Here is a 20,848-nt window from a genome sequence, read left to right as displayed (position 1 = left end):
AATGCCATCTTAAATTTATCCTTCTGAAATTTAGCTACCATAAAATCTACTAGATGGATAGGCTTTTTCTTGGAAATCCTGGAATACTCCATGAATTGTAAGTATAGCAACCTTGTGGTGAATCAGTAGTATACCTTTTAGGCTGTTGGACTAAGTTTGAAAACTGATAATCTTGAGTGTCTGGGAGTTTAAATAATATTCTTCTTTTGAAATTCAATTGATGTTGGAGATTGGAATCTTTTAGAAATAAATTCATTTGGTTTACCTACTATACACATGTTGGAAAGCTTGTCAAAATATTTTGTTTAGTGGTAAGATTTCATATTATATAGAATGAATTAGTTAATAAAAGTGGTCTTGTAAATGGACATCTCAATAAAATTCCATATGTTTTCCCTACCTATTTGAATGTAATGTTTAAACTGTTGCCCTTTTATTTTCTACAGATATTGGTTGTAGTATAGAAGAATCTCGATAAATTTAGCCTTTTTAGTATATATGCAGAGGAGCTGTTGAGCTCCCATAAGTTATGTATTTTTGTTAATCAAACCATAATTGTTTTTACACTTTTAGGGATCTCTCTTTAGAGGAGAAGGAAATGACACTTGTTATTTTGAAAGTTGGCAAATGGCTTCAAGATCTGAATGCTTCAGAGGTTCCTCCACTTGCACATCAACTGTTTAGGTTATGTCACAAAGGAACTTTTACTCTCTCCATTTTCCTACATCTTCGTGATTACTTCTCTAAGAATTTATACTCAGAAGATAATCTGACAATTTCATCCCGACAAAATGGTGATAGCATATGCACTGAAATGGAAATTGAAACTCACGGTAAGAATCCTAAGCTCACCAGTCTCAATATTCTATGGGTAACATGAGTTGGGAGTTATAATTTTGGTCTTAAATTCTCTCCATTGAATATTTGTGAAAATTTCTTTTGCAGGGCGTAAATCTGAAGTACGACTTGCTGAGGATACTGTTCTTTATCATGTTGGACAAGCTGCGAATCTAGGAAGTCCTATGGTGAAGAATTTATTGAGTTCCATTAAGGGAATTTCAGCTCAGCCAGAGCTCATTCTTGATCCATTTTTCTTCACTGTTCTTTTGCATCTGTCCTCCGTTACAGTCTATCAAAAGCAGGTAAAATGATCTGATGATATTTACATGATTGATTTAGCTAGGCTAACCCTAGTAGGGAACAATAAGCTGTTACTGAGGCATTATGAGTAGCTATTGAGCAGTGGACATTGAGTGAAGATGTTAAGAAAAGATTAGTGAAAAGTTTTGATATGGAGGGTTTTTGTGTTGCATGGAAATATGGTCATTGAAGCAAGATGATAGGCTTGGATTGAAGGATTTTGAAGTTTTGGTGTGAAGATGTATGGATATAGTCAAGTGGGCGAAAAGGAAAACAAACAAAGATGTACTAGATTTTGTGATGAAGGAGAGGGGTGAGAGGAGCAAGGAACTATATCATTGCTTGGTTTCTATCAATCTGAACCTTATCTAAACAGTAGACTATATTATATTGACATTAATTCTATTCTGGTGGCCATTTCTTATTCTCAACAAATGACATATTGCTATGCTGCTTTGAGAGCTCTTGCTCGTCCATGTCTGAGTTCATTTGGGGGTGATATATTATTTTGCTATTGCACTCTCTGTCTCTACCTTCACTTTTGAAACATTTGAGTTAAGAGTTCACCCATTAATTTCCCCACTTCTGTGGTAATTCCCTGTGTGACTAATTGAATTAAGAATTATTTTCTATGCATATTCAGTGGGTCTTCTCTGTTGAAGTTTCCTGGTGTTTATACTATCTATTTCAACTGCTTCTTTTATCGATATTGATATCTTGCTTCACCTTGGCTATTACAATTGCCTCATCAAACTCGACCTCGTTCCCTCACTCCCACTCACTCAACTCCCTCGTTCATTCACTCAATTTATTTTTAATAACAGCTGAGCCCTTTTTTTTTTGAATTGATCTTTGTTCTTTCACATTGAAATCTACCAAACTGTAGGCCTCAGAAGTTTAAGACTGCCAGCAGGAGCGTAACACCTAGTAAACTCCTTCAATATGTATATATATTTGGTGGAGTTTTGTCCTTTGATTTGGTTTGACTGTGCCCTATCAAGTCATACAGTTTGCATCTTGTGATGACATCATGCTTCCGCAGGACTCTCTTTTCTCTCTTCATTTTGGTGGGTTTGTTGATGAAAGAGATGCTGGCCACACAGCATGTGAATTTTAAACATCGATGTAGATGGTCCAACAACTTTCTTCTGTGGTTTCCCAGGAAAATTTGGTGCCGGAAAAACCATACAACTTGGTAAAGCTGTAGTTGCCTGCAGAAGTCACAAAAGAGTTGTAGTCCTCCAGTCAGTAGCCTAGCACTCTCTTTTGGACTACCATGCCACTCTCTAATGAGTATAATTTTGAAGTATTAAAAATTTCAGGTTCTTGATATATTATGGCCTGTCATAAAAAACTGCATTGAAGATGAAGAAAAGAAAATTGAATCTGCATGGTATCGAGAAATGGTTCCTGTGAATTTTCAGCTAGACCTGGTTTTGAAATCAGTCATTGAAAAAGGGTATTGATTAACAAATGAAAAATATTTCTATTTCCCATGCTGGAAATTGAGTATTTGTTAAACAACACACTGTCTTTTCTGGTCTTTCAGTGCGTCAGGAAGAGACAGAGTGACTTCTGGGTTGATGAGTCTTGGTATAATGCTCCTCAATGTTTCACCTCCAATTGGATATTCACCTCCAAGCCAAAACTCAGAATTAATTAACCCAGAAAGTTGGATAAAACACAGCTCAAATGTTCGTGAGCGGCTGGTGCAGCGTGCATGGCGTCTTGGGTCTACTTTATTGCTGCTTTTGGCAAAAAGGGAAAACTCAATGGCCACCCCTATACTGAAAGCTATACTTTCGAACATTATAGCTGGTGAAACCCCAATTGTAATGGCTCATTTCATTGGTGAGTACAAGTCAAACTTTTATAGTTTAGTTTAAAACTTATTGTTATACACAGACAGGTTCTATAAAATTGTGAAGTCAGTATCTCTTTTGCAGTGGTACCATGTAACCTAATACTCTCTGAAATAAAAAGCTTGAGGGCTTCAGGGAGGAATTTTTGATAATACTGCAGGTAATGCTCATATGCACGTAACCCTGTATGTGTACTTGTGGTTAAATAGGGTTTTTCACCCTGTTTTCCATTTTAGACTTTAAAAATGAATTAACCATTTAATGTACAATGAAATGATATATTGGTGTAGGTTAAAGTGATTTATTGCTACATTTTAGTATATATCTCTCTAAAAAGTTAATGCAATGCATGGCAAGATAACATTAAGATAATTATTATACAAATTCTGAATTTGAATAATTCACTGTAGTCGATGAAGTTTTTTGAAGCCAGTAGTAATGCACTAACTCAAAAGAATCACTGTTGGCAGGTTAAAAAATTTGCACAGGTGATAATGAGAACCCCTATGTTACCCCTCATCCTAAACTTTGCTGATTCAGACTCTCCATTTGACACTTGCACCTGAACAGTCTGTGACATTAGCAAGTTGCAGATAAGTATTCTATCCTACCAATCTACTCCTATTTTCTGCAATATACTCTTGAGTCTAACAAATAGTTTCGTGAAATCTAGGAAACCGACACATGCTGATTGTGTTCTTTGTTCCTCTCTATTAGTGACCTCATTACTGCTATGGCAGTACACGTGCCTCCTCCCTTCCTGAACCTCAAATTTATTGTTCTGTAGTGCTCACATATGGCTGCCTTTCCCTTTTTGATAGGAACTAAAACTGATCAGACAAACTTATCTGGCCAATTTTCTCCTTTATAAATGCTACAAATTAGTTCATAAAATCTCTTCCTCCCACAATTTCCTTAATATTTCAATACTTCCATGGGATGTTGTCTGCCCCCATCACTTTATTGGCTTATGATTCCCTCATTGCCCTTTATATGTTGCTATTGAGTAAGCTAGGGTCCTGGCTACCCTCATGTACATCATATTCTCTTTCTCTACATATATCTCTTAAATACCTTGGCTTAATGTTTTTAATGTACTAGACCACTAGTCGTACTTAACCAAACATGAAAGAAGTGGGCCGCACCAATGACTATCTTGGAAATTTTTTCATCTGGAAAGGAAAGGATGGAGAATGGACATACTTGAGCAATCGAAAATTGTAAAAAAGAATAAAAAGGAGATGATGGTCAACCAAAACCTTTTTGTCTTCCTGCCCCCCTCCTCAATATCTCCATGCTAAAAAAATCAATTCATTAGCAATCCTTAACTGGAACATTCCTCTACCACTTCATAATGATCCCCTACTTCCTCATCTCCCTTCCCCCCCCCTCCCCTCAGGTCCTTCCACTACTGGCACAACCCTACTGATTGCACCATGCTCAATCCACACTCCCCCATCCACCTTACCTTCCCATCCACATCCCCTTCCTCCCAAAAACCCTCTCCCCTTTCCCCACTTTTGCTGAACCACTAACTATCTCTCCCATCCTTTGCTATAGCCTTTACCTATATATGTCATGTGTCATCTAAGAAATTTCCTCCTGAAGTTTAGCTTATGGACCTACTGTAATGAGTGAAGGAAAGGCAAGATGATGGTGTCAAGACTCAAGGCAAGTCAAGACAAGAAAAAAAGGCCATTCGAATGTGCATGATACAGGGTGGAGTAGCAGGTCCAGGATCGAGACCAATGGAACTGCAATGTGATTGACAACTCATGATTTTTGGTCTGGCTAATAAATCTCCTATTGTTAGATGCACTATTAGTTACACAATTGTTTTTTGCATGTTGAACAGCACTGGTGACAATGGACAACCCTGCCTTACACCTCTTCGTAACATTGCCCATCCAGACTCTCCGTTCCCCACTCGCACCTGAGCAGTCTGAGACATGTACAGGTTGCAGATTGGTCTCCTGTCCCTCCAATCTATTCCTATTTCCTGCAATGTACTCATTAGTTTTTCCCAGTTTACTCTATCAAATGCCTTTTTGAAATCCAATAGTCTATGTGTATGGATAAATGAATTGAATATTGCTCGGTTAAAAAAAAACCATGTATACATATTTGATTGGGAATTTCAGCAGAGTGCCATATTTCATTAAATTCTTTCACTTGTTGACCTTGCTCAAATTTTCATTTCATAAAAAAAGTTGTTTCTCCGGAAGAGACCGACTGGTAAAATTTTTTCCTTCCTGTGCGATCTTTACTTGCTTTGAGAATGCTTGATTTCAATGATTAAAAGCTATGTATTCGACCATATATGAAAATGTGAGAGCAAGTTAATCCAAGTATTTATGAAATTAGGCTTGATTATTGAAGAAAATTTGATCTTTGATTTTATCTTGAAATAACTGTGAAAATAAATTTGAAGATTGAAATTTTATTGATTTCCTGCCATATTTATGTCTTTATTATTATTCAGTTTTTTAAATCTCATAATACATACATGTAACTGTTTTAAACTATTGAATGGTAAATTTTGATTGAGTTATGTTCATATTGTGGATTTTAAATGATATATTTAACAGAACCTTAATATATGTGGTTTCAATTGTTACTTAAAGGATGTCTTATGAAGATGTCAGCCAGTATGCCATTGATGATGCTGGACAATCAGTCCATATTAATTGAAAAAATTAGTTCGTTGATGCTAATTGGTGGCGATTTAAGCATCAATGACGGAGGAGGCCCCAGCGTGTGCCAGGATGCAGTGATTGCTTTGATACCACTTGTCAAAATATCCAGCTATATAAGAGATTCACTTGTGCTAATAATGAGGAAGTCCATGTTTTCAAGGTAATTATATGCAGCAAATAATGCATGCATAGTAGAAATCAGTTTACATGACATGTAGGGGAATAACCTAAATATGTTGTGCTAAATGTGTTCCATGCTTTCATTTTTCTGCCATTTTCCATTACTTACTTTGAAATGTGTATTATCTTGAACCTTGAGAATACACATTTGTAATGTGCCTAACACACTAATTCATTTAACCTTGAGCTCATCTAATTCATTCACAATAAAATTTTATTTATCTACATAATTGTTATGAAGGCCACTTGGACTTTAGTAATGTCTGCTTTTTTAAGCTTTACAAACTCTCATGATATTTTCCATGAAACACTGCTCTTTTAAGAATGCTCTTAGCGAGCCTTTCATCAATTAAGGTGGAAGTTGTCCACTTAAATGTCTTAGTATGGGAGACATTCCTTGACTTGCCAAGAACACTTAAAGAATATTTCATTTCTCTCCATGAATTGCTCTTACCATTCAATAATAGACTTAATATTAATTCCCAACTCTAAAGATAATCTGTCATCCGTTGCCACTTACACAGAACCAGGAGTTGAACCATTTTGTTTGGGCTTATCTATTTAAATCAGATGGTAAGTGATTAATGTCCGAATCCTCAAGTTTTGTCACACATAAATTCTTCCAGGTTAGTTCAAACTTAATTTTCTCCAACCCAATTGTTAATTTTTCACAATTTTTTATAATTATGGGAAGGTTGAAATTGTTATTCCAACCTCTACAGTTATCAATTTCGAATAAATCAAAGATGAAAAATGCTTTAAAAAAGGCATTTAATTTTTGGAAAAGTTATATTAACTTGTGTATTTTGTTATCCTTTTTAGGTTTCCTTAAATTTCTTAACTCTAGTAATTTAGTAATTTAAAACTAAAAGATATCCCAAAAAGGAAATGCTTGCTGTTTCATTTAGCATTCACATATCTCACAGAAGTTTGAAATCAACTGAGTGTTTAGCATTTGGAGAAATATATCTAGGGGTCAGGGTAAATATGAAAAAACCAACAGCAAACGGCAGCATGATTGCTTAACTTGTGAGTCCTTTTCATTTAAAGGACAGAAGTTCCTGGAATTGGTTTGTTGTATCATTAGAAAATGTTGTTAGCACCATCTCCACAGAGGGTGAGAACAGATGCATATATTTCTAAGAAGTTGGGGGGGGAGGGGGTGCATAGAGTAAGGGTGTAACTAAACTGCTGATGACTCTAACAAAGCTAAGTTGTTTCTGTTTTAAAGGCTTTCGACATCCGCTATTCAACTTTTTCAGTTGTAGTGGTACTGTTAGTCGCATGTTAGACAAGGTAGTATAACTTTTCCTCACATAAATGGAACTAAGGTCTGATAATCATGGGTTTTTTATGTTTCGATTTTAATTATATATACGTATTAGTGATGTAACTTTTCTTTTTTTAATAAACAATGAGAAAACTACAGTTACAGGTAAATTGATACAGCATTAAATAATATTGACTTAAGTTTCTGTGATTTTGAAAATATGTATCACATTTCCCAGCCTTTAAGATGCTCTATGATTTTTTAGGTTATAATATATAAAAAATTCTCAAATCAGACCGAAAACAATTTGAATGTTAACACTATATAGAAAAAATAGAATTCGTACATTAAAAATTAGCAACAAAATAAGCATTTATTCATCATGGAATCCCATAAATCCATCATCATTGTTTCTAAAATCATGTACACAGTTATTTTCACTTTGGAATTTTTTCTTTCTTTCACTATTCACCTTTCTTTCGTATTCAAGTGGCAGTTTTTGTGCTATTGTATTTATGGTGTGCATGGAGAGACAATTTTTCTAAAATGAATCCTTCACTCCTTGAATTTGTCCAAGAACAATTGGCTAATTTGCTTGCTTCAATCAAAATCATTTTTGTTCAAATAGTAATCCCATTCTTCCTCTTTTATCCGGTTCATAACATAATTCTCGAGCTTCTAGGAACACTTTCATATATTCATTAATACATGGTACATTGCAAGCCCTCAGTCAGTGGGGCAAAATGCTTTGCCCCACTACCACACCATGATGGCTGCTCTATTCTGAAATGTAAAAAGATTTCAAGTTTAAATACGATACTGTATGACAATCTTTTCTCTTTAGATCTCATTAGGTTATTCTAATTTTAACATTTTATGCAATGCTTAGTTTGTGTGTAAAAACATGGGCACCCTAATAGAAAGGAATCTATTCTGTATTGAATGACAATATCATAACTTACTACTTAAGGTTGAGTGCTGTAGACTCCGAGTTTACCGTGAGATACAATGTTTGAGCAGAGGGACGATATCCCCATTAGCCCAATGGATATAAGTTTTGCTGCCGCACCACTTGCAAGATGTGGTTAAACACCCTACATTGTGTACATTTATGATTTATTTGGGAATTTTTTAGGAAGTTCTGTCAAGGAAGTATTAAAGCCGTATTACTTACCACTGGCTTAAATCAAAAGTGTTGTGATTGACATTTGTAATAAAGACATCTACATTATTTCAAGTTGAGATTCCATTTATCAATTATTAAACCTAGTAAGACTTCACCATCAGGTTTATTTAAAGTGAACTTGGTGACATTTTTAAATATTATCATTATAACACAAGAGAGAGATCTGATTTTCAAATGCTGCACTACTTGAACATGTCATGAGGATATAATTAGAAAAATTTTATAACATTTCATTAAGTCTTGACCAGCTACATCAGGGTTACTGGTATTGCTGCATTCATATACTCAAGTGACTTAATATTCATGTAGCTGAAACATTAACACATGTAATACCGGAAATGGCTCACATTTCCAGTTAATTTCACCACTGAAACATTTAAGTTAGGTATATTAAGGAGAGTTACTAACGTTTTCTCCTTCATCTGCGATGCAAATACTAGCTTGAAAATTTCATGACAAGGAACTATATTTTGGAAAAAGTTGCAAATATATTGCCATTTATAGTCTCAAAAATCTTCTCCAATTAACACAGCACAATCCTCTTTGAATAACTCTCGGAAAAAATATAGGTGATTCCACATGTTTCTTCTGACATTTATCTCATAGAATTAAGATCTACGAGGTCTGTCCTATAAATACGCAAACTGAGGCCATAAAAACTTTATTTTGCAGAATTTAGTCTAGATTGATTTTGTCCCCTTCAAAGTACCCTCCATTCATTGCTATGCACTTATTCCATCTTCTTTTCCACTGTTTAAAGCACCCTTGGAAGTCCTTGGCAGGAAAGGTTTTTTTTAGTTTTCTCGTCGTTTCTTGCTTCATTGCGCCTACATCTTCCCACCGATGTACCCTTTTCACATTGTTGCATTTTTAGAATAGGAAAAAGTCGTAGGGGGTGAGATCTGGTGAATAAGGAGGATGATCAAGGGTAGTGATTTGCCAGAAACTGGCGAACAATCAATGCTCAAAGTGAATTGTCATGGTGAAGGATCCTTCCATTGCCTTGAGTCAAATTTGGTTGCACACAATGCACACAATCTCTCAAAAAGGGACCGCACACAATCAATTTTGCAATCAGCACAGGTGGTTTAAGGTCGTCCCGGCCTTGCATCATCTGTGGCATCTTGTCGGTCATCTTTAATACACTTAATCCACTTGAAAACGGATGTTTTTGTCAGAGTAATATAATCATAAACAGCTGTCAACATTTCAGTAATTTCTAGATAACTCTTACTGTACTTCACCAAAAAACTTTTATGTTGATTCGTTGCTCCGTGATTTCATCAATTTCCATTTTCGACAAACAGTAAAAACAAGGACAACAGAAACTAACATAACTGGCACCATACGCACAGCTCGACAATCTGCCAAGCACAGACGGCTCATTGGGGCTCAGGCAACAAGAGCCGCCAGTGGGTGGGGCTATAGTCCGCGTCATGGCCGCCAGATTGCACCAGTTCTCATATTCAATGTACACACTATGTATGTTCTTCTATTACTGCAAAAGCAAGTATTCTTTTTAAAAATTTAGTAAAATATTCTGATCCAAAGTTAATAAAGGAAGATGGAAACCTGTAAACATTTTTTTTATTGCAATGCAACCAAAAATTCTAATAACAATAAAGATCAATATTATCTTCTCCTTTAAAAAACATGAAAAATTTGTGACAAAGGAAATATGCAACTATTAAATATTCATTTCAACCAGGAAACCCTATATAAGTGTGTTGTCTCAGGTGTAACTTTATTAAATTTACACCTGTTGAAATGAAGGAAGTAACTTTGTAATTCTGCTCACACTTAATTTAAAACAAGACCTAGGATTTGATGTTGCACGTCAACATCAAGTAGTTCCTACTGAAGACAACTTTGTTTGTATACCTTCAGAGTGGGAGCGGTCTCTTAATGGACCGATGCATTCGAGCCGTGTGAGGGGATGCAAGGGTAAATAAAGTGTGGGTGAAAAGTTACTTCCTTCATTTCTCTATGTAAGTTATTGGATGAGGATATTAAATGTAATTTTTTCGATAAATTTTCCTTGCATTTTTGTTTATGTGACTAATGCATAGCCATTACTAGCACTTTTCCACGAGAAAAAGGTGTATTACAGACCAGGTTTTGATGTACGAAATCATCATCAGGTACAGGAGGAATACAAGCACTGTCTTATAAGTTTTAACCTGAAGCAAAGGAAGTGGGAAAGAAAGGGAGGGAAGAGGAAATGGCTGGATGAACTGGTATAAGATTGGATGGGCTGGTATAAGATTGAGAAACGTGAAATTTCTAGAAAAATAAAAGACTCAAAAACAGAAAAGTCTCTGGTACCTTTTTGGTGAAAAGGACAACCAGACACCAGAGACTTTCACCCCCCCCCCCTCTTTTACTTCCTTTCTTCCTAGTTTGAACTTATGTAAGGCTACCTTGGACTAATTCTTTGCCTGAACATAATGAAGTACATCAAAACAAGGTTGGCTAAACATTTTTATCTTGTGGGAAAGTGCTATTATTTGGTCATTTTGTTCCTTGCCACTATATCACAACAGAAACTATGCAACTCGCCCACTAATGTCCTAAGTGATCATGGGATCAGTGCTCTTGATTTTAATGTGCACATCAATTAATTTGTTTAGCTGAAACATTTAGTCATTTTATGGCATTCCATTTACTGAAAAGTTATATCAGGGACCTACTCCTTTTTATTAACTTCTCCATGCTGCCTTTCCCTTGCATGCATCTTTTGTCTCAATCAGAGTCATTTGTTTTTCATGCGTAAATATGGTCATTAAGAGTCATTGATATTTCTTGTCTTGAGTGTCTCTTTAACTGCATTTTACCCATGACTTCATTGGTATTGGTTCTTCAACATGATTCGCGTGAACATAATTTGAAAACTTTGTGTACATTTTATAAATAATCAGATCCATCACTTCAAGAAGGGTAGCTGTAAATGGCTTTCTCCATATGCTCAAGTACTTGAAAGTTGAAGAATTGGGAGCTCTCAGTCAGAGCAGCCAGAACACTTTTAGTGGGCCATCGTCCTCAGAACAGGTATGTTGATGTCAACTCTCTCTTCTCCTAGCAATTGTTGTCTTGTATCGTAAGATTTATATTTAACAAAATGAAATGTTTTTTCCTGTAGTAGCAGTTCATGTAGTTATTCAATTTGTATGATATTTGGAAAGTGCAGTCAATGAATTTAAAGGCAGATTGCCATTTTTCTCATGATTTTTCTTAGAAATCGGGTTCATTTTTAATAGGAGCAACATTTTATGGTTTCTTTTACCCTGGGGGGAGAGTGTTGCCTAGAGAAGAAGTAAAGAAAAAATTGATGTGGGAAGGAGAAATTAAAGAAAAATAAAGGAAATGTAATACTAATGGAAGATTATCCATTTGAAGGGAGAAAATGACTACTGCTTACTCACTGAGAAACATGGGACCTGGGTGCTGTCGTCCCCTGTTTTATTTGTTCATATCAAATACTTCAAAAATAAATTCTGGTTGTATCCTAAAATTGTCTTTTTTATAATGATTCACTTCATACTAAAATATTAGCCCACCATTTTCAGACCTGAACTCCTGAGACATTGTGAACATGTAGTTAGTATGCATAAATTGTTTGTTGCATTATGTATCAATGTTTCTGCAATTTTAAGAATTTCATATTGTTCTGAATAGGTGTATGTAAAAATAGCAGAATAAATGAATCTCATTGTGGAAATGGGGTATTTATCCAGCTATTGCCTGCCTTTTTTTGTAGAAATTCATTTTAAAGAGTAGTTCCCCAGTAACCTAATGAAAATCTTGTGTTGCTTATGTTTACTAGAGGTTCTCCGCTTTGAGATAAAATTTTTGTTTTGAGAATAAGTGTTTTCAGCATTGTGAGTAGTGGTCCATCAGGCGTGTCAAAGTATGATGAAGCAAATATCCCCATTTCAGAAAGGAGAAGATGTTTTGAATATTACAGAAAGCAAAATTAATTCTGCATATAGTTTTTTTTTTTTTTTTTTTTTTTTTTTTTTTTTTTTTTTTTTTTAAGAGTACCCAAAAGGCTAAATTCGCATTGGAGGGAACTCATTGTATGTTATAAAAATCTGTATTAATTCATCAAAAAATTCTAGGTGGAATCCAAGGCAATTTACAATTCAGTGCATGCTAACATCAAAGTTGTGATTAGAGAACTGGATAGCATAGTAACCAACTAGCTTGATAGGGAAAAGAAAAAGGAAATCGCTCTTTATTACTTATTATTCATTTAAATTTTGACACAGTTAATGATTTTTGTTTACTTTTTTCAGTGATGATATGTTTACACTGCATGTTGTGTATGGAGGATTTTATACTTTAAATCCCTGATAATGCCATGTAATACATTGTAGCCATGATTCAGAGAATAAAATGTAAGGAAAAGTTTATTGTTATCAAATGAGAAAACAATAATATTGATTTTGGCGGAATAAGATGCATGCCAGGCAAGTCTCTTGCCACCTGCAGCTCCACCCAAGCTATGTAATGTTTCGGGTGCTAGATCTTCCAGGGAAACCATAAACGGCACAGAGAAAAGAACTACTAGGCCCCTACTACTGATGTGTGAATTTCACACGCCGTCGGGCTTAGTACTGGGTTAACTTTACCATCACCTACTAAACCGACCTTTGGGTTAATTACTGTCTTTTACTATCTTGGGTAAAGCTAAAAGCATAAATGAAAACAATACCATAATGCTGTGTCAAATGAGGGTTCAATTCTTATAGTGATTATGAATTGAAATCTCAATGCAGGTAAAAAGAGCAATAATCCCACTATGGCTCACTTCAGTGGTCGCAAGAGTAGATGGAGACAAAGAAAACTGAAAAAACTGAATGTTTCAATATATCCTTTGAAAGCAGTACATATGTAGATAACTGATTTGGTGCACTTTGACCAAAGTATGTAAATTCAAGGTTTTCTAATTCGTGCTGATAGGTATTCATTCCCTGCTTTTCTTTAAATAAGAAGTGTTTTCCAAGCATGGGGAAAACATGAAGTTACAAACTTGCCAGGTCATTTTATCCGCCAGTTTTCAAAGCCAATTCTATTTTAATGAGCTGATAAATTGCCATAAAGAATTTACTGGCTAGCACTGTAAGATTTTTACAAGTTTGTGTATATTGAAGTCATTTGTTTTCATTTCCTTGAATTTCAAAATGATGATGTTGTATTCTAATCTTTTCTTTGACAATCATCACTATCTGCCTTGAACTAGAAACAGAAAAATCACGATTATTTATTGTAAGTAAATTTATCCGTCTAGCATTGATATTTGGCAACACCACTGCATGGTTCTACATAGTGGTGAACCATCACCTTTTGATGAACTTGTAACAATGGCTCAAATATTTGAGGTCATGTTATATTCACTAATGAATCCAAGAGAGGCAAATTCCTACAACTCGGCAATTAGCTGTGTCATGTTTTGGTGCCGTAAAGTGATCCATATGCCAACAAGTCTAAAGCCAAAGTAAACACTTGGTCATAAAAAGCTCCTCCGCATTGCAACTCTGCCTTATGGTTACCTATTACCATCATGTAGCATTAATAACATCAAGGCATGTCAAAAGCACAAATAAACAGTGGTAACTCATTCGGTAATTTTATGTGTGCAATTGTTTTGTTTGGTTACATTAATAGTTCACTTAAGGATCAAATTGATTCCCTATGGCTGCTCTTTTGCATAGGCCTTATCCTCCATCCCATTGTCAAAGTAAACCCTGAGGAGTTGAAAGTCATTGTTTCCTGATATCTTTTAATAATACAATGATAAAAAAATATATTTTACATGAATCTTCTTTTTCACTTTGACATATTTCCTCCTAATCATCTAATTAACCCTCTTATTATGTAAAAGTTTATACTTAGATATAAATTCAAATATAAGAAAACTAGCATGTTTTAAATTGATTTGATGCTCATGTCTAATCAGGAGTAAATATGTATTTTTTCCAGACGTGTGTTTTAATTCATTCTCAAGTTGCTAAAAGGGGGAATACAAATGAGTCAACATATTTGGAGCTTTTGAATGTGGTGAGACGATGTCTAGTGTTGCAACCTGAAGTGAGGAAATGCTTATATGAAGGCAAGGAAGTAAATTTGATTAGTTTTATTGTGAATTCATTGTTTTTCAACCATAATGTGTATTCATAATTTTTACATGTCTTGGAAGTATTTGGCACCCCTACAGGTCACTTGAAAGTGATGAAATTGAGATCTTTGAAGAAAAAAGCACATAAATATCTAATATATCTCATCAATGAAAAAATGCATTAATAATAATCAAAATGTTCATTTGTATTAATTCTCTTTTGTGTATGTCCTCTTTGAGTGTTGTTTTCATTGAAATGTACTCTTCCTGTATGAGATCTATCACCATTACTTCATTTACTACTACTCTGCAGTGATTATATTACGAGTTGTATCTAGGTTAATAAAAAAGTCTTCAGGTGCTGAATAATATTTGGTTGCAAATTTAATGGAAAGTTCATGTTTACCAGTAAAATACTTTGAGTCAAAACCCTTCTTTTAATAAAACATCTGCAGCCATCTATTCCTTCTCCGTGATTTCTATGGTTTTTCATTGAGAAGTCTACTCTGAATGTACTTCCATTCCTCAGCAAATCTAGCTTTGTCAATTTGTATTGGTTCTGATGCAATGGCAAACATTTGATCTTTCCTTTCATTTTAAAGACACTTCTTGGCTCAATTATCACCAATCACTTATATTGAATGAGATCATCCAGTCATGGATTTCCATATCTTATATTTTCACTGGGAAAAAATGTACTAAGTTCAAAATCACTTAATTTCTCTGCTAAGGAGTTGCAGGAGGTGGACCACTTATTCCATTGAGAAGTATACTGTTGATCACTTATTGGAAGAGTACCTATTGAAATCAATGCTATGATTATTATCATAGATGATCTTTAATTCAGAGGTAGATTTGGGTGCATTCTGACAACTACCCGATAAAACACTCATTGAAATATTTCTTTTCCTCTAATAATTTCTGAAATATTTCAGTCTGGTTCAAAGCTGAGTACTTATACTTTACTGTTATCTGCTAAGATATCTTTGTGATTCTTCCCTTTTTCAGATTTCCCATTATTTTACGTAATTTCTTCCCAGATGATTTTCTTGTTAGCATTCCATCTCTGTTTGCTATCCAGATGGAAATGGAGAACATTTTCCCTGTCCAGTTCTTTTTCAATCTTATTTGGCCATTGAGAGTAATACTTTTAATTGGTAGTTTTTCTGTTATCCCATTAAGGCATCATTGATTACTGCACGGCAAATGTTTGGTAATTCCTGCCCATGGGCAAGGATTCTTTTGATCACAATTCAATGTTTAGTTATTAAGTCCCTTGCATTAATTGTCTAGTTCACTTTACAATATTCTTGAGGTTAATGAATAACTGATTGAAGCACTTTTCCACTTGATAAAGTGATAAAGTTTATCAAGTGGAAAAGTGCTTCAATCAGTTATTCATTATGTTCAACTTCCACCACATCACGCCTGAAGCTACTCAATTTATTATTGAGGTTGCTGAAATAGTTTTTTCTTTATTGTTGATGTGGACCATGGAATGTGGGATTGTTAAGTTTCAGTAAAATATGTTCCTATGCATTTTAATTAATTTTGATTTATTCCATATTTTGTGCCCTGTACCTTGAAACAAATTGCTTACCTCTGTTCATGCTGAATGTGTTGCTGGAGAAAACCTATGAAAGAACCAGATTCAAAACTACCAACATTCCCAATGAGAAGTGGGAAAATTGTAGGGATTCCGACTTAAATGGAAGTGCGCACTAGTTTTAACCCTTCTGTGATAGAAGGATATTGCATGGAAAAAAATGCTGTCAGTCAGTAGTGGTTGTCTTTTGAGATGACGGGAAATTAAATGCTCTGTCCGCATTTGCTCATTAAAATGCTTTAATGGAGTTCAAGTGCTCTTATGCTTCTTTCATTATATCCCTCTTGTATTTTTCAGGTTTCCCCTCAGCTGTACAGCACAATCCTGATCTAGGACTTCACTTTTTAGAGTTCCTCTATCACCATCTTGTTCAGTTTCTGGACGACTTGGAGAAAGATGATGGCAATGCTTTCACTTCCCCTCTGGATTGGTCTAAAATTGTGCGCATTTCTGGAAAAGATGCCTGTCTCAAAGAGCCAATAGCTTCTCTCATTTGGTGTATCCAGCTGCTAGTAATTGCCAACTGTGACTCAGAAAACATATGGCCATCTGATAATGATAGAATTTTATTCAAAATCAAAAATATTTTGAAAGCTTTAGTCGTTCAGGTTGGAAAATGCACACCATCTGATTATGGTCTGGTAAGACTCATTATCCTTCTGTGTTTCTATCTGCAAACATTTTAGTGATAGAGCTAACTTTTGAGGTTGGGTGATGAATGTGACCTATGATTTAAGTTGAAGTGTGTACTGTGAATGAATTAAGAACTCTGATTCATTGCAATATCACCCACATTTTTATCGATACTGTAAAATAGTCGGTAAATCATGTTTTTGAAAGATAGCCATATGATGTTACTGCAACAAGAACAACTCATTTCAATCTCTCTGCTAAAATTCCATTGAACATAATTTAATGCGTATATGCATTAGCTATTGCCTAAAAGTAAATTCAGTCGATTTCAACCCCACACTTTCTCCAATTAAAAAAACAATATTTTAGACAATTGAGAAGGTAAGAGTATTGAAACTGACCAAATTTGTTTTTTTCTTTTAATTGTTTTTAAACTTTCTTGTTTGATCATTCAATAATAGCTCTCTGTTTTAGCAGCCCAAAGCTCTCTAGCTTAGAATTGAAAAACAGGGTTGATACTTTCATTCACATTTACAAGGTTAAATTTGGTGCCGTGGAATCTTCAATGGTTACTGGATTGGATTAATATAAGAAGTTTATCAAATTTGCTGCTTCAGGCGTGATTTAGTGAAAGTTCATTCTGAAAATAAGAAAGATTGCACTTCTCCACTTCAAGTAAAAAGAAATTATTTCAGTAAAGTAAGGAGCCTTCATATTGAATACAAAGTGTAATCTTACTATTTTTCTTGCCATTATTGTAAGATCTTGTTTTCTATTATAACCTGATTGGCTCCAGAAATATACAGCTGTTTTTCCAAAATTATCCAATGGAGTATGGTTTACTCTTGTAGGAAGATACCTATGATTTTACCAGTGCCACACCAGAGACAGAGGAGAAAAAAATTATTATAGGTCAACTGTTTGGGGTCCATGAAGCACTGATAAGCTATGTTATTGGAAGCTGGAGAAAAGAGTTGAATGAACCTGGAGAAAATCTCCTTTCTCTTATGAATGCATACAGCCGCTTGGAGATATTTGTTTCGGTAATGTTGGTACATCAAACGTTGCTATATTCTGTTAATTTTTCAAATGAATCCTAAATTAAATGTATTTTTTGCTTGTTTAATAGAGGATCAAATTAGCTGAACCAGAAAAGCAAGGAAAGAAGAAGAAAGACAAAGAAAATATAGATGAAGTGAAGAAAGGACCCGTTGAGGGAGGGAGAAGTGCCACTTCTCTCATACCCCAGCCTATTTTGGATCCACAGTGCACTTTGAAATTTCTTAAATTGTTATTGTGAGTATAGTTAGATAATAATTTACTCTCTATTATAGTTAATACTCTGGGTGTGTTAGTTCAGCAAGTTGTTGATTTAAATCTTCAAATTGGTTATACTTAGGAGAGCTCATATCTTATTGCCTAATTATCTTGATCAACGATATAAAAATTAGATTGTGTTTTATTCACTGTAGTACAAGTTCAATTAAATTATTGTAAGTAATCTGGAGAGTAGTCTTCAAATTGTAGCCAGTAAAGCTTTTGCAAACATGAGGGTATCTGTGTGTTGTATACACATGGAAAAGTTTTGTTTTCCAAAAATTAAGGGACCTTAATTATATATGCATGCTAGAGCTTTAAGTTTTTGGAATTTCAATGAAAAAATGAAGAGTAAAATTTCACAGTGTCATTTTGCCTTCCATTGCAACTTACTAATAACTGAGAAGTGGATTCATCATTGCTGATAAAGACCTTAAAAGTACAAGGTGTCCCGTGTGGAAAAAGTCAGCTTAAAAATTATCATGCCACGTAGAGGGAATGCCAAGAAAAAGCCTTATTGCAATAATGAAAGACAACTATCAAAAAGGAAGACCCTCAGAAGACTTAAATATGAGTGCAATGATTGCAATGTCTAAGAAAACAAAGACCAAGAGATTAAAGAACACAACACTTGAGTCTAGTGTCTCATACATTCATAATACACCCTCAAAATGCTTGAATAATCAGCTACAGAGACGAGCTAGAAATTGTTTGTAACCTATTGGAAAACCAATTTTTGGGTTTTTGGAGAGCAGTCAAATATCATCTATTGATACTGATGGAAAAATAATTTATGTCAGCAAGCCATAGCATGCGATTGGAGAAGGCCGTGACAAATATCAAGTCAGAGAAATAGTCTAAAATGCTAGGAATATGTACTTAATGTGGATTACTATGACAGAAGAATTATCTAACAAATCTACAAGAATTATGTTTCACCATGTGAATCAAAGATTGGAGAAATATTAGGTGAAAATAAACACAAGTTGGACAAGAATTCCACCTCCAACAGCACTATGTGTAATATGAGTATTTGATTTTGTGAGGGATGATAAATGTACGAGGTCTGTTCAATAAATACGGAAACTGAGGCCAGAAGAACTTTATTTTTCAAAATTTAGTCTACATCGATTCTATCACCTTCAAAGTACTCTCCATTCGTTGTTATGCACTTATTCCGTCTTCTTTTCCACTGTTTAAAGCACCCTTGGAAGTCCTTGGCAGTTAGGCTTTTTAGTTTTCTTGTCGTTTATTGCTTTGGGTCCAAATCTTCCCAGTGATGTCTCCTCATCACATTTTTGTATTTTAGGATTAGGAAAAAGTCGCAGGGGACGAGATTTGGGGAATGAGGATGATCAAGGATGTTGATTTTTCTAAATTCAGTTCATCAGCTATCATTTGGACAGTTTTTCGACAATCGGTAAGGACAAGGGACCACACAGGAGTAATGCTGTCGTCAACACAGGAATGGTGGTTGAAGGTCGTCCCGGACTTGCGTCATCCATGGGGTCTTGTCGGCCATCTTTAAAATGCTTAATCCACTTGAAAACAGATGTTTTCTTCTGAGCATTATCACTGCTAACAGCTGTCAACATTTCAGTAATTTCTTGATAACTTTTACCACACTTCACCAAAAACTTGATGTTGATTCATTGCTTGATTGATGTGATTTTGTCAATTTCCATTTTCAACTAACATTTGATGCAAGGACAACAGAAACTAACATAACTGGCACCATATGCACATCTTGACGATCTGCCAAGCACAGATGGCTCGTTGGGTCTCAGGCAACTAGCACCGCTAGTGGGCGGGGCTATAGTCTGCGGCATGTCTGCCTGATTGCACCAGTTCGCGCATTTATTGTATGGACTACGTGTCGTGGAATAAGCTTTTCTTCTGATATCGCTACCTTTGGAAATACATAGTTCACCACCAAAATTTTCTAATCTCAGAAGCTTTAGTACATCCCAGCGCTATGGCAAATACTTAAAACTTGCCAAATGCTTCGCTTATTGCATAGCTATATTACATGATTGGCTTACAGCAGTTTGCTGAAAGTATCATGCATACCTGATTAGGTATATTTTGATGTCAGCATCATTTAAAATCTTACAGTTTGTGCAAAACTGATTTCACAAGATACTTATGCAAATGTGTTTGTGGATTATAAAAAATGGCAAATTTAGCATTAATTTTGGTGGGGTTTACTGATAAAGCAAGCTGTTATAGTCCAAATGGTTAGATTACATGAATAAATTGAAGAACATCGCATGGCATCTACCTACTCCTGGTATTCTAAGGTTGTGGGAGAATTGATAACACTTGAAAATTCAGTGGCAACTGCTGCAAAATAATTTTTTGGTTATCTTTCTAAATTTAAATTCAATCATATTGATTAGTGCTAATATATTTTTTATTAATCTTAAGATAACTGATAGATATTCATATGAAGTTAGCATTTTATAGATATTGAAAAATCTTGGAGATCATTTGCCTAACTTTAAAGTTGTTCTTAATGTTTTGCGTAAAAACTTAAGTAGCCCCATTCATTTCAAGTTTTTGGTTTTTAATATGTTTTGAATTCAATATGTCCTGGTAATCAATGTGTATGTAGCTTTGTCTTGAACCTTTAAAGAATGGCTAAGACCAAAGATCCCTACAACTTACTGGTTAAGTTTTATTATGAATAGATCTATTTGAAATTCTTATTCAATATGTTCTAGATGCATGCATGTATCATGTGTCTGTACTTAAGATGATGAATGAACATTATTTGATATTCTTAGTATAATATGGAAATCAAACAATTCCATGAAGTGAAGCCTGGAAATGTAAAGTAT

At 34.8% G+C, this 20,848-nt stretch overlaps 1 protein-coding gene across 1 annotated transcript in view; it reads left to right on the top strand.

The window, feature by feature from the left end:
* The first annotated feature begins 2,525 nt into the window (after positions 1-2,525).
* FANCI (Fanconi anemia complementation group I) overlaps positions 2,526-20,848 on the top strand; it is a 37,163-nt gene continuing 18,840 nt past the window's right edge. Inside the window, exons 1-8 of the mRNA XM_071591667.1 lie at positions 2,526-2,599; positions 2,690-2,991; positions 5,627-5,858; positions 11,253-11,382; positions 14,317-14,446; positions 16,356-16,699; positions 17,543-17,734; positions 17,821-17,987. Of these exons, the coding sequence (XP_071447768.1) occupies positions 2,544-2,599; positions 2,690-2,991; positions 5,627-5,858; positions 11,253-11,382; positions 14,317-14,446; positions 16,356-16,699; positions 17,543-17,734; positions 17,821-17,987 (1,553 nt within the window). The 5' untranslated portion in view covers positions 2,526-2,543. The remainder of the gene's footprint in view (positions 2,600-2,689; positions 2,992-5,626; positions 5,859-11,252; positions 11,383-14,316; positions 14,447-16,355; positions 16,700-17,542; positions 17,735-17,820; positions 17,988-20,848) is intronic.

This window comes from Hetaerina americana, unplaced genomic scaffold (genome assembly GCF_022747635.1).
Source record: "Hetaerina americana unplaced genomic scaffold, ioHetAmer1.1.p SCAF_5, whole genome shotgun sequence".
Lineage (NCBI taxonomy): Eukaryota > Metazoa > Arthropoda > Insecta > Odonata > Calopterygidae > Hetaerina > Hetaerina americana.
The sequence above is the reverse complement of the archived record's forward strand: the minus strand, read 5'-3'. Positions and strand labels throughout refer to the sequence as shown.